This window comes from Argopecten irradians, chromosome 7 (assembly GCF_041381155.1).
Source record: "Argopecten irradians isolate NY chromosome 7, Ai_NY, whole genome shotgun sequence".
Lineage (NCBI taxonomy): Eukaryota > Metazoa > Mollusca > Bivalvia > Pectinida > Pectinidae > Argopecten > Argopecten irradians.
This window is the reverse complement of record NC_091140.1, coordinates 8,696,710-8,710,619: the sequence shown is the minus strand read 5'-3', so window position 1 is coordinate 8,710,619 and position 13,910 is coordinate 8,696,710. Positions and strand designations below refer to the sequence as shown.

The window sequence follows — 13,910 nt, the reverse complement described above, 5'->3', positions numbered from 1 at the left end:
GACCACAATTTTAATAGACATTACAAATAGTCCCCCTCCATGTTAATCTAGTCATCTGCTAAGACAATAAGTGTTTTAGAAGACAACATCCTACTCCAGAATAAGTTGTTGATGGATCTTAATTGCATCCTGAGAAGAGATCATGCGACCAAAGTTTTGTTTATTTTAACCATATAATATACCGTATTATATTGATAACCACACTACGATCTTAACTAAACCACGTCGTCCTCTCTAGTACTTCAGCTGACCCGAGTGTACAGCTTCCTTTAGTGTATCTCTGATCATTACACATGTAGCTTCCTCCGGTGGTACAACAAGGAGTATGTAAAAGTACAAACTTCCCCTGACAGCTGGTCGATGTTGTTTTGTCCACAAGTAAAGATATGCCTGAAAACTACATTATATTTAATGGAATATTTTTTGTTCCTTCTTTTAAGGTTTGGAGCTTTGAAATCATTCTTCATGGTTAGCCAATGGTAAAGACATGGCTCAAAATTTGAACAATAAGTTTAGCTCAGCAAAAAATCAAACAACAAATATTGTTTATAACTTACATTATCGGAAGTTTAGCCAGATAGAAAAGCAATGAATGAACAAACAATCCTTTTTCTTTTGAGAAATTGGAGGTTATTAGGCCATTTCAATTTGTATACTATTTGTCAGAACTTTGCAGAAAGGGAAAATATCAGTTGTTTTCAATAAATCAGAAAAAATGAAACTTTTTGATCAAGGCTTTTTTAGCTCACCTGGCCCGAAGCTTATGGCCCCGAAGCGGCGTCCGATGTCCATCCGTCCGTCTGTCCGTCTGTCAACATATCCTTTAAATCGCTACTAGTCATAGAGTTCTGCATGGAATGTAACCAAATTTGGCCAGAAACATCCATGTGGGAAGGGGAACAGAGTTTGTATACATTTTGGCTCTGATCCTGCCTGTGCAGAAGGGGCGGGGCCCAATAGGGGAAATAGAGGTAAATCCTTAAAATCGCTCCTAGTCATAGAGTTCTACATGGAATGTAAACAAATTTGGCCAGAAACATCCTTGTGGGAAGGGGAACAGAGTTGGTATAAATTTTGGCTCTGACCCCGCCGGGGCAGAAGGGCTGGGCCCAATAGGGGAAATAGAGGTAAATCCTTAAAATCGCTACTAGTCATAGAGTTCTGCATGAAATGTAACCAAATTTGGCCAGAAACATCCTTGAGGGAAGGGGAATAGAGTTAGTATAAATTTTTGGCTCTGACCCCCCAGGGGCAGAAGGGGTGGGGCCCAATAGGGGAAATAGAGGTAAATCCTTTAAATCGCTACCAGTCATAGAGTTCTTCATGGAATGTAACCAAATTTGACCAGAAACATCCTTAGGGGAAGGGGAACAGACTTTGTATAAATTTTGGCTCTGACCCCCTGGGGGCATTAGGGGCGGAGTCTGATAGGGAAATAGAGGTAAATCCTTTAAATCGCTACTAGTCACAGAGTTCTTCAGGGAATGTAACCAAATTTGGCCAGAAACATCCTTGGGGGAAGGGAAACAGAGATGTATAAATTTTGGCTCCGAGTCCCTGGGGACATTTGGGGCAGGGCCTAATAGGGGAAATAGAGGTAAATCCTTTAAATCGCTATTTGTCATAGAGTTCTTCATGGAATGTAACCAAATTTGGCCAGAAACATCCTTGGGGGAAGGGGAACAGAGTTGGTATAAATTTTGGCTCTGACCCCCCAGGGGCAGAAGGGGTGGGGCCCAATAGAGGAAATAGAGGTAAATCCTTTAAATCGCTACTAATCATAGAGCTCTGCATGGAATTTAACCAGAGCTTGTGTACATTTTGGCTCTGACCCCCTGGAGCAGAAAGAATGGGTCCCAATAGGGAACTTACAGGTAAATAATTAAATTCCTTCAGAAAAGAAACAATGATCCTGTATTCAGAACATTACTTGGCGTTACAATAACCAGGTGAGCGATACAGGCCCTCTGGGCCTCTTGTTTTGCAAACTTTTGTCAACCTCAATAGTTTGCAATCAACTGTACATGTTGTCACTGCTAAAACTCTGAACTCCTTTATATGTCGTCGGAACACCACTCTTCCAAATTTAGCACATCATGCTACAGAACCAACACAGTAGTCATACAAGTATAACCAGTCATGGAAGATGATATGTCAAAAGTAGTCGTAGACTAATGGTATGATGTCAACAATGGTGAGTTATAATGCAGAGTCAATTCTAGAAACTAGTCAAATACCTTGGTTTTATCCCAGTACCAGTAACTTTCGATAAAGGTCAAGATCAAATTACATTATCTTTTTCTTAATTTCATAAGAACTTATTATTATGGTAAAACAAATGATTTATGATCTTTTGTCAATAAATGACCTTGAGACCTTGCATATTTATTATCATGATTTCATGGCCATGTTAGCCGAGTGGTTAAGGTGTCCAGACATTATCACAACCCTTCCACCTCTGAGTCACAAGTTTGAATCCTATGTGGGGAAGTTACTGACCATGGCCAGTGATTTTTTACCTTAACACGGCAGTTCCTTAAATGACCCCAATGTTATAAGGATGTTAAACCAAACAACCCAACCCTTACCGTGATCTCTTATTTTTTTGTTAGCATCTTATCAAAGCACCTTCATTTTAGTTTATGTGAGATTAAATAGACCTACTTCCTCATTTTGTACCTGCTGACTTTTGATCCCAGAATGATACATTGTCCTGAGAAAGGCTCGAACCACTTGTAAGGAAAAACAAATACAAGGATTAATTTTCTTTTTGTTTTATTTCATATCATCCACACTTCATACTTTATATAATCTAATGAAAACTTATACAAATGACATCTCATATACATGTATACAAACGATTGGTGCACAAGCCTGTCAACTAGATATCACAATTCATAAAATATGCACATTTGTTAGTAAATAAAGTAAACAAAACCTTCATTTTGGGCTTAACTCAAATTGCTCTTTTCTATTTCCAGAATACAACTTCTGATAACTCAATTTGTACATAGCTTTCTTTGGTTTCTGAAGACTTTTCATCTGAAAAATTAAGAGTACAAATCAAGTTGGCCTTTGACCTCTGAAATTTCATTCGTAACACATCTTGCCTGACTGATGATTAACAGAGTGAGTGAGGTTCTACTGTTGTAACATAGTCATGATAATCACATTATAGACATCCAATAGGTATCGGAGCCAGTATAAACTGCACAAATGTAAAGCCAAAACAAATCATTAACTGACAAGTAAACAAACATTCTCCATAATGATGAAAGTCCATACATTATCCTTAAATTAAAGAATAATAAAAGTCTTTTGTCTTGAAGCTTGAATATATGGATTTAGCAGTGCTCCATCTCAGATGAGTACACTGGTAAAATACCCATCAAAACTAAATTACCCCTAAAATTGTTTGAATGGAGACAGTGATTACCCCTACAATATTTGCATTACACAACCCAATTATTAGGAGTGCTTACATTCAGAAATAAATTCAGAAGACATTTAGTAAAATTAGAAGAATTCAAATTTAGCTTGTCATCAATTAATTTATACTTTAATTACAGAACTTCTTTCGACATATCTCTTTTAACTTTTGGGTTTTCACAGAAGTCAGAGTAGTACCCCTCCCTTTTCAAAAGTGCAATTACAATTACCCACCTCTCCAAAAACTATCATGAGCACTGGATTCAATTTTTGATGTTGTCACAGCAAACCTTACAAAGGCCAGCACATATTTGTTCTTGTTCTATTTTCAGAACGCAAAACTGCTAATTCTGGCTCTTTGTATATTTAATCTAGATTGGAAAGAGACTACAAGAATTTACTGATGATATAAGGACCTATCCACTGTCTGTCCCATAGAGTTCTGGCCTTGTGTGCCCTAGAGTTCTGGCCTTGTGTGCCCTCGAGTACTGTACTTGTGTGGCCTAGAGTTCTGGCCTTGTGTGGCCTAAAGTTCTGTCCTTGTGTGCCCTAGAGTTCTGTCCTTGTGTGGCCTAGAGTTCTGGCCTTGTGTGCCCTAGAGTTCTGGCCTTGTGTGCCCTAGAGTTCTGGCCTTGTGTGCCCTAGAGTTCTGGCCTTGTGTGCCCTAGAGTTCTGGCCTTGTGTGCCCTAGAGTTCTGGCCTTGTGTGGCCTAGAGTTCTGGCCTTGTGTGGCCTAGAGTTCTGGCCTTGTGTGGCCTAGAGTTCTGGCCTTGTGTGGCCTAGAGTTCTGGCCTTGTGTGGCCTAGAGTTCTGGCCTTGTGTGGCCTAGAGTTCTGGCCTTGTGTGGCCTAGAGTTCTGGCCTTGTGTGGCCTAGAGTTCTGGCCTTGTGTGCCCTAGAGTTCTGGCCTTGTGTGCCCTAGAGTTCTGGCCTTGTGTGGCCTAGAGTTCTGGCCTTGTGTGGCCTAGAGTTCTGGCCTTGTGTGGCCTAGAGTTCTGGCCTTGTGTGGCATAGAGTTTTGTCCTTGTCTGCCCTAGAGTTCTGTCCTTGTGTGGCCTAGAGATCTGGCCTTGTGTGCCCTAGAGTTCTGGCCTTGTGTAGCCTAGAGTTTTGTCCTTGTGTGCCCTAGAGTTCTGTCCTTGTGTGGCCTAGAGTTCTGGCCTTGTGTGGCCTAGAGTTCTGGCCTTGTGTGGCCTAAAGTTCTGTCCTTGTGTGCCCTAGAGTTCTGTCCTTGTGTGGCCTAAAGTTCTGTCCTTTTGTGGCCTAGAGTTCTGTCCTTGTGTGCCCTAGAGTTCAGGCCTTGTGTTCCCTAGAGTTCTGGCCTTGTGTGCCCTAGAGTTCTGGCCTTGTGTGCCCTAGAGTTTTGTCCTTGTGTGCCCTAGAGTTCTGTCCTTGTGTGCCCTAGAGTTCTGGCCTTGTGTTCCCTAGAGTTCTGTCCTTGTGTGCCCTAGAGTTCTGGCCTTCTGTGCCCTAGAATTCTGTCCTTGTGTGCCCTAGAGTTTTGTCCTTCTGTGCCCTAGAGTTCTGTCCTTGTGTGCCCTAGAGATCTGTCCTTCTGTACCCTAGAGTTCTGGTCTTGTGTGCCCTAGAGTTCTGTCTTTGTATGCCCTAGAGTTCTGTCCTTGTGTGCCCTAGAGTTCTGTCTGTGTGTACCTCATGTGATGTAGAGCTCCACTAGTGAAGCCAGCATACTGAGGGAATCAGAAGATTAAATTGGAATCCACAAATCATTCTGGGTGACAAAATTGAAATGTGTTTGGGAATAATGAGATGGAAGTGATGAAAGAGTACACAGTTGTAGCCTAGTCACTACAGAGCAGCCCAAGAAATGTGTACACTTCCCTGTTATCTTACATAAGTATTGATTTTGTAGCCTTTTGTAGCTAAACCAGTAAACTGTCACTAAAGAACAATTCTTTCCCATTCACACATTGTTTAATACCTTGTAAATTACCTCCACATATTTCACCATATGGGGGCACCACACATGTTAAAACTACAATCTAATGTTAACACGTTAACACACAGCTAGTCTAATCAAATATTGGTGGAGACTATCACATTAGTTATTCTGCAAAATATCTAAAATTTTCTCCAAAACTGCTCCATTTATCAAATATGTAGACATATTCACCATAACAGCACTCTAATATCCGTCTGTCCTTCTCATTAAAATGTGCCTTTAGTACCCATTAAAATACATGTGTATGAAGGAGTAGCATAGAAATGATGGTGGAACGTTCAACATCAGTCGTCAATATTATAGGATGATATTACACAACATCAGCAGCCAGTAAAGGATATAATTACAATGTGTTGCCACCATGACACACGACACTATAAAATAGTCATTTGTTGTATCAGAAATTATAACAGCTGATCATTTAACCTGTAACTGTTCATAATTTACAATAGCTGGTTATTTTCTCGAGTAAGAAAAAAATCACGATTTGCAATCGAAAAGAAAATATTAAAATTTAATTTGAGTGAATTGACAATATTCATGATCTAATTTTTTCAAGAATTAAATTTACACAACCTGGTGTTCATCTCATAAAAAATAAAAATATCAACTCCATGAATCATAATTTCTGCTACAACAATTTACCATTTAGCTATATGTTTTTTGTTTAAAACCAATCTGAACTTGACTTACATTTGGATTTATCTTTAAACCATTCCATTGCTGGTTTGCTAAAATAACCACCAAACTTTAATATCTTTTACGCAATGATTTGCTAAAATAACCACCAAACTTTAATATCTTTTACGCAATGAAAATGAGTGATATTTGATATGATATGACGACCAGTAGCATTGAAACTCTCCCACTGACTGTGTAGGCTTACACACACACACCATCAACCTGACAGAAAGTCTTGGATAAATGTCTATTTCTGTTGTATAAGCTGACCGACGTTTACCACTGCCGACATCAACCTGGTACAATGTGTTGTATGTAAAATGATCAATTGTTTTTATGGTTAAGTGTGGTCACAACATATCCTAGAACATGGTCCAGTTATCCATCTATAAGTCCATCAGGATGTACAGCGGAGTTAAGCATGCAGCAGACTGACACTATTTGATCCTCATCCATTACGTTATAATCTCCCTCATAAAGACTCTTGACCATCATTACAACAGAGCTTTCTCTAGGATCTCATTGACACGCCCCTACCATTGTTCTGGGGTCGTCCATCAGACCCAGCATTATGATCATGGCATTGTCGAATAACTGTAAAATACAAAAAAAGTTTTTTTTCTTAATACATAGGCTATAATCGGTCAAAGGTCACAGTATAGTCACAGTGACCTCAATTTAGTATGCAATACTCTGCCTCAACTAATTAAATGGACCTTCACATACCAAGTACATGTGTATGAGTTTCTTTTAGTAATGGAGATTGAGACTAGAAAAGATGATGAAGGGGCTCTCCTGGTGGGAGACTTCTTAAGCAAAGAAATCCGCTATTTTTAATAAACCTCTCGGGTATAAAAATCTCCATTAAGTATCTTAGATAGTAAAACTTTGCTAACTTGACTTTCAGACTTTGCATGATTAATTTGAAGTAAAATGTATTTTGTTCATCCCATCTAAGTTATGCAACAAACTTAACTAAAATACTAGGATAACACCAAACGCGTTGTATATTTGTAAATGTGTATCAGACCAAGAGATAGATCTTTGCTATGTAAATTTGTCGTCTATATTTCACAATCACCACCTGTATGATCGCTGATGGAAGCTCGTAGTTATCTATCCCGGGTACATATCTGTCCTACCCTTGACCTGTATTTGTCGGTTTTGGAGAGGTGCTGTCTATTTTTATCATCTGAAATTCCTTCATCTCTAGTGCTGACAGATCTTGTCATGGACAAAAAGGCTAAACAGCGACTATCAGTAAGGCCAGACATATTAGGACAATATCTCACAGAGAATTTAAAAGCATTAAATAATTCTGTTGTCTACATCGTCACCAGTGAAGGTCAAACAAACCCCGCAAAGGTCACACGAATGAATTTTTCCATGTTACACCCAGTTTGAAAGTTCTATTATAATATAGACATTGGAAAGATGATTTGATTTTTTTTTAATTCAAAATATAACTAATTATAAAAGCATTTTTTTACAAGATATGATCTATATATAACTTGTTATAAAAGCATTCCTCTACAAGATATGATCTATATAAAGTCTTCAAATGGAACATCATATTCCATTGGTTATTTGCAGATCATTTTCTCCATTTTTTCAATAAATAGGAGAATTGGGAGATGAAGGTAAAAACTGGTCAGTCAATGTGATCACTGAAGTTTACATTTTGACTGAAGAAATGCAAAGGTCTGCATTTTCACAGCATACTGTATTCAACCCAATAAGCGCCTGGGGCTTTCAAAAAATTGAAAAAATAAAAAGTTGCTAATATGACTACAATATTGCAAATCTATACAGTTTTGTGTGGTTTTCGTCTTTATTTATGCCTGGGCAATTGAAATTGAGGCTTCAAAAAGGCCGAGTGAAGGGCACTTATAGGGACATTGGCACTTATTGGGTCAAATACGGTATTTGATAATTCTGAAAGGGCCATTAACAAGGAAATGTAGATAAATTTTCTGAATCCAAGGGATCAGTTTTGAAAAGTATAGGTCAATAGTCAAAAAGGGCCTCTTTCAAAATGTTCCACGAGTATGCTTTATTTGGGTATTTTTTTCCTAGCTTTGAACATATCAAGACTAATGTTATATTGTGATCTTAAAACAATTATAGACGTTGGGTCCTGCATAGCATATAATGTTTACTTCATGATCATCAAACATGATCAAACCATCAAATCTTCTTCATTAATGATTTTAATTTCTTAGTATATCTTCCAAACGAAGTAAGTCATTTGTACTTTCACTATAAAGATGTTTATTCAATGATTTTTCTCTGTATTTTCTTGTAAAACATTTAATGCATTATCTTGTAATTATCATGTCTACATTACATACCATTCAAACAAATTTATATTTCACTTGTATTACATATTTACTCTAACATACACTCATGTGATACCTCAAGGTAAGTGCTCGGGTATATTATACTGATTTATAGAAAAACAAATGGTAGTTTGATGTTACGTGACTGAAATAGAAAATACAATTGTTGGAATGTTTAGTATGGAGATCATGTATTGAATCAGATATGAAATAACTATGAAATAACAGATGACTATCATCAAAGTACAAAATTAAAATTATATACATGGTTTCATGAATATGTTACACCTGGAATATTGATGAGCAATATTCTGTAAAGTGAAATTAAAATGGACTTTTTAGTCATAAAGTATCACTGTACGGGATCCGGACGCAGAAATGATAAATGTTGTTGATAAATGTCGTTGAATATTACCATCTTGTGGGATTCTACCTCAATGTTATTTAGACTGAATCACATGCAGTGATTTTTTATTGCTGATTTTGTAGAGGTACTGTGACTATATATACCCAGTATCACTATGGCTAGAGCCTGATGTGCCTGTGGTAAAATGTGATTGAAGGCCTCGGTTCTTATTGATAGGGTAGAAATAAAACAAAATGAGTGTAACGGCTCTCCATAAAACATCTTTTTATAAATACTCGACAAGATGCTCAGTTCTGTCGATATATAGTGTAAGATCACTGTAATAACCTCACAAAGACAATGAGACACTCCATCTTGTTACAATATAAAGTTATAAGATAAGTTTTCTGAGTACGACACTCCATCTTGTTACAATATAAAGTTATAAGATAAGTTTTCAGAGCAGGACACTCCATCTTGTTCCAATATAAAGTTATAAGATAAGTTGTCAGAGTAGGACGTACACTCCATCTTGTTACAATATAAAGTTATAAGATAAGTTGTCAGAGTATAGTAGGACACTCCATCTTGTTACAATATAAAGTTATAAGATAAGTTGTCAGAGTAGGACGTACACTCCATCTTGTTACAATATAAAGTTATAAGGTAAGTTGTCAGAGTACGACACTCCATCATGTTACAATATAAAGTTATAAGATAAGTTGTCAGAGTAGGACACTCCATCTTGTTACAATAAATTAAGAAAGTTCAGGAGACACTCATCTGTTACAAATAAGTTTAGAGAAGTTCAGAGTAGGACACTCCATCTTGTTACAATATAAAGTTATAAGATAAGTTGTCAGAGTAGGACACTCCATCTTGTTACAATATAAAGTTATAAGATAAGTTGTCAGAGTAGGACACTCCATCTTGTTACAATATAAAGTTATAAGTAAGTTGTCAGAGTAGGACACTCCATCTTGTTACAATATAAAGTTATAAGATAAGTTGTCAGAGTAGGACACTCCATCTTGTTACAATATAAAGTTATAAGGTAAGTTGTCAGAGTAGGACACTCCATCTTGTTACAATATAAAGTTATAAGGTAAGTTGTCAGAGTAGGACACTCCATCTTGTTACAATATAAAGTTATAAGGTAAGTTGTCAGAGTAGGACACTCCATCTTGTTACAATATAAAGTTATAAGATAAGTTGTCAGAGTAGGACGTACACTCCATCTTGTTACAATATAAAGTTATAAGATAAGTTGTCAGAGTAGGACACTCCATCTTGTTACAATATAAAGTTATAAGATAAGTTGTCAGAGTAGGACACTCCATCTTGTTACAATATAAAGTTATAAGGTAAGTTGTCAGAGTAGGACACTCCATCTTGTTACAATATAAAGTTATAAGGTAAGTTGTCAGAGGTGTCAGGACATACTGTGCATAATAAAGTAGCAGAAGCAATAAATGTTAACACTGTCCACAACTGAAGTAATGTGAAAGGTAGCCTCTCCATTACAGTCCCATGCAGTACCAGTAAAACAGTCTCTTTATGCATATTACGTTTGGCAAAACCACAAAAAATTCTAAATTATAGAATATGTCAACAGCCAAACAGGATATTGAAATAGTGTGATGACATTGCTATTCTTTAAAATGCAGTGAAAGGCTACTTAACTGATGCATCAAACTTGAAATTGTTTGAAATGTCCAGCCTACCAAGATTATGTAGCTTACATAATATTTGTTGTGTGTTTGTATAAAGAAAATTCAGATAAATGTAAACTTTCAGCTGATAACGAATTAACACCTAGTTAAACATTTTACCTTACAAAGTCAGTCATCAGTCTAGTATTTCCCTACATACTACATAATAAAACAAACATTTTTAACCTGGAAATTCTCAATGGAAATCAATAATTTGCATAATTTACTTGACATTCTGAATATTGCAAAACACAAACATTTATATCATTTGAACAAATTCTCTTCATGGATCAGTGACCTACTTTTGATAAAGACACCAGCACAACATTAGACAAAATTAGCTATAACCAAACACAATTTCTACTCCCTAAATAATTAATAGTACGGTACAAGGAGGAAAGGTAACAAGAGATCCCAGAGGGATCTTGGCGCCCACCAAAGAATGATACATGTCTGACAATGGAAAGAGGGATCTTTTCTCTGCTTTTCAAACTTTGGCTCCATCCTACATATAAAATTTGAGACAGATCCTTTCAGTACTTTCTGAGAAATAGCGGTAACAAACTTCAACGATCAAAATTCAAGATGGCGCCTGTCGGCCATCTTGTTCACCAAATGGTTCCAAAATACAATATTTCCATTCTACTTTCAGTTTCCCGTTTAATTTATGTTAAACCAGATGGGCAATATCTGGCTATGAACTCCAATCTGGTCAAGCGTATGAATATTTGACGTTTCCGCTGCGTCACTGAGAATGTATACACTGTATACTTACGCCTATACATAACGGTCAAATATTTTTAAAAGTGGTTTTAAAGTTGTGCGGTCTATGAAATCTAATGGTATTATCGTATTGACAAAATAACATGTATAAAAAATACAATCGCATAATTTTCATTTGTTAGCTTGTTTCAAACCGTTTTGTGTTGAACTATATTCAGAATCTGATGCTATGGCTGTTCCGTTTATTGAACTTGGTGACGTCAAGACTAGCGCAAGCGGGAAATTCAAAAGATATACATGTATAGTTTTGAATTTGAATGATCGTAATGGAAATATAAGTAATAAACTGTTACCAGATTGGACATACAGTTGATATGAAGCCCATCCGTCCGAAAGATAAATATTCATGGCGCCCTAACGGGCGCCATTCTATTTATCTTCCTTCCGGATGGGCTTCATATCAACTGTATGTCCAATCTGGTAACAGTTTATTGCTTAAATATGCACAACTAGGTTCCTAGGGGAACCGGCACATGAAATTTTAGACAGATCCCTTCAGTGCTTTCTGAGAAATAGTGGTAACAAACTTCAACTATCAAAATTCAAGATGGCGGCCTGTCAGACATCTTGTTCACCAATCGGTCCCAAAATGCAATATGCACAACTAGGGCCCTTGGAGCACCCACATATGAAATTTAAGAAAGATCTCTTAGGTGCTTCCGGAGAAATAGCAGTAACAAATTTTACACTACCAAAATTCAAGATGGCGGCCGGTCGGTCATCTTGTTAACCAATCGGTCCCAAATTGCAAAATGCACAACTAGGGCCCTAGGAGAACCTACATATTAAATTTGAGAGATCCCTTCAGTACTTTCTGAGAAATAGCAGTAACAAACTTTAACTACCAAAATCCATGATGGGGACCAGTCGGCCATCTTGTTAACCGATCGGTCCCAAAATGCAATATGAACAACTAAGGTCCTAGTGGAATTTGACACAGATCTGTTCAGTACTTTCTGCGAAATAGCGGTAACAAAAATTGTTAACCGACAGACGGATGGACGGACGACTGACCACGGACGAAAGGCGATTTGAATAGCCTACCATCTGATGATGGTGGGCTAAAAATACAGTGGCCAGACCAGGGTTCAAACCTGGGACCTTCGAACACTATTCAGATACTTTACTGATTGAACTACCTGATCAGCAATGATTGACACACTGTAAATACAAACACAATAGAACGTAGATGTTACCCAGCCTTACAAAGCCTGATAACGTGATATCAGTCAGTGTACCACCACCAACACGTGATTGTAGGTTCATAACAACATAAACATCTCCCAGAGGAATGGCAGGTGGGGGCACATCATAACCTCATGACCATCATCACAACAGTCCTTAATTCATTTATACTTATAAGGAATCTCGCAACAATGTGACCTGCTAAATGTGGAATCTACCACGTATTATGGCAGACCACAAAATGGTTTTGATCCATTTTATTATGATAATTACCAGTATTTTTGGGGGGAGAAGGAGGGATCGATGCAGGCAGATTGAGGACATGAGGCCTACAGTGCTACCCTACCCATTTAACTTACAGATCAATGTATAATTGTCTAAGGAGAAAACTTTACACAAGACTGAAGGTCTATATTGTGAAAACCCATTCTCTTTAAACTTCCAAATCATATTACCCGGTAATATGAAAGCAAAACAGAACTTTCAAGGGTCAAATATAATAACTACTAATACCACTACTATAAATGAACAAGCAGCTAAACACTAGACCTTTATCTTGTGGTGTAAATAACATTAGGCCTATGGGGCTTATGATTTGTATCTAACATTTAAAATAACAGTCTGCACCAGATCAAGCCTTCGGCTATACTATTGTAGTTTCAACATTTAAATCAATCCCATTCTGATATCAAGTACTACGTACTACAAGAAAGTGTCCTTATTGTAATGATCATATATCTAGACTGTAGAGTGACCTTCAGCCATATCTGTAATGTATTTAGAGGTCATATCTGAGATACCAGAACTAGACTAAAGAGTTATGTAACACAATGGACAGAGAACCACCTCTATCAGACTACTATATATAGATTAAAATCTTTCTATATAATAGAGCTGTTCAAGGAATAATTGTACATTGAACAGCATACGTGGCATTAGTTATAGCCTTTTGGTTAGCAGGCTTTCTGTGGCTAGCAGACTTTCTCAAGATTGCCAATCAATGCCGACACTGGCCGAGCTCTTTGGTGTCTCTACACTATGCAGAACTGCTGAGCTAAGCAAAACGGTTAAATATTGTCACTTTCTAAGTACAGCATAGCTGTAAACCACTGCTCACGCCACAATAAACAACAAAGACTCATTCATGAAACCAGTCCATTGACAATATTTCATACATCATCTTGTACTGATCAAGAGAAATATTATGAAAATCAGTTCTAAACATCGTTTCCTCTGTATTTGAAGGCAGCTAGCTACACCACATCATAAACAGCACACCATTTGAAACATACACATACAGTATAGTGAATTATAATAGTAATTGAAGCGTTAAATCATATAATACAGAAAGTATCCCATAAAAGAAAAATTACAGTCAAGAGCTAAAGGAGGATCACAAAGCCTTGGTATGAATAAGAGGCCAGGAGATCATAGGGGCAGTGTTTACCTAATAACAGTGACAGGGATAGAGAG

At 37.3% G+C, this 13,910-nt stretch overlaps 1 protein-coding gene across 1 annotated transcript in view; it reads right to left on the bottom strand.

The window, feature by feature from the left end:
* Positions 1–2,758: 2,758 nt before the first annotated feature.
* Positions 2,759–13,910, bottom strand: part of LOC138327472 (heat shock protein 75 kDa, mitochondrial-like) — a 33,670-nt gene continuing 22,518 nt past the window's right edge. Inside the window, exon 18 of the mRNA XM_069273587.1 lies at positions 2,759–6,666. Within this exon, the coding sequence (XP_069129688.1) occupies positions 6,592–6,666 (75 nt within the window). The 3' untranslated portion in view covers positions 2,759–6,591. The remainder of the gene's footprint in view (positions 6,667–13,910) is intronic.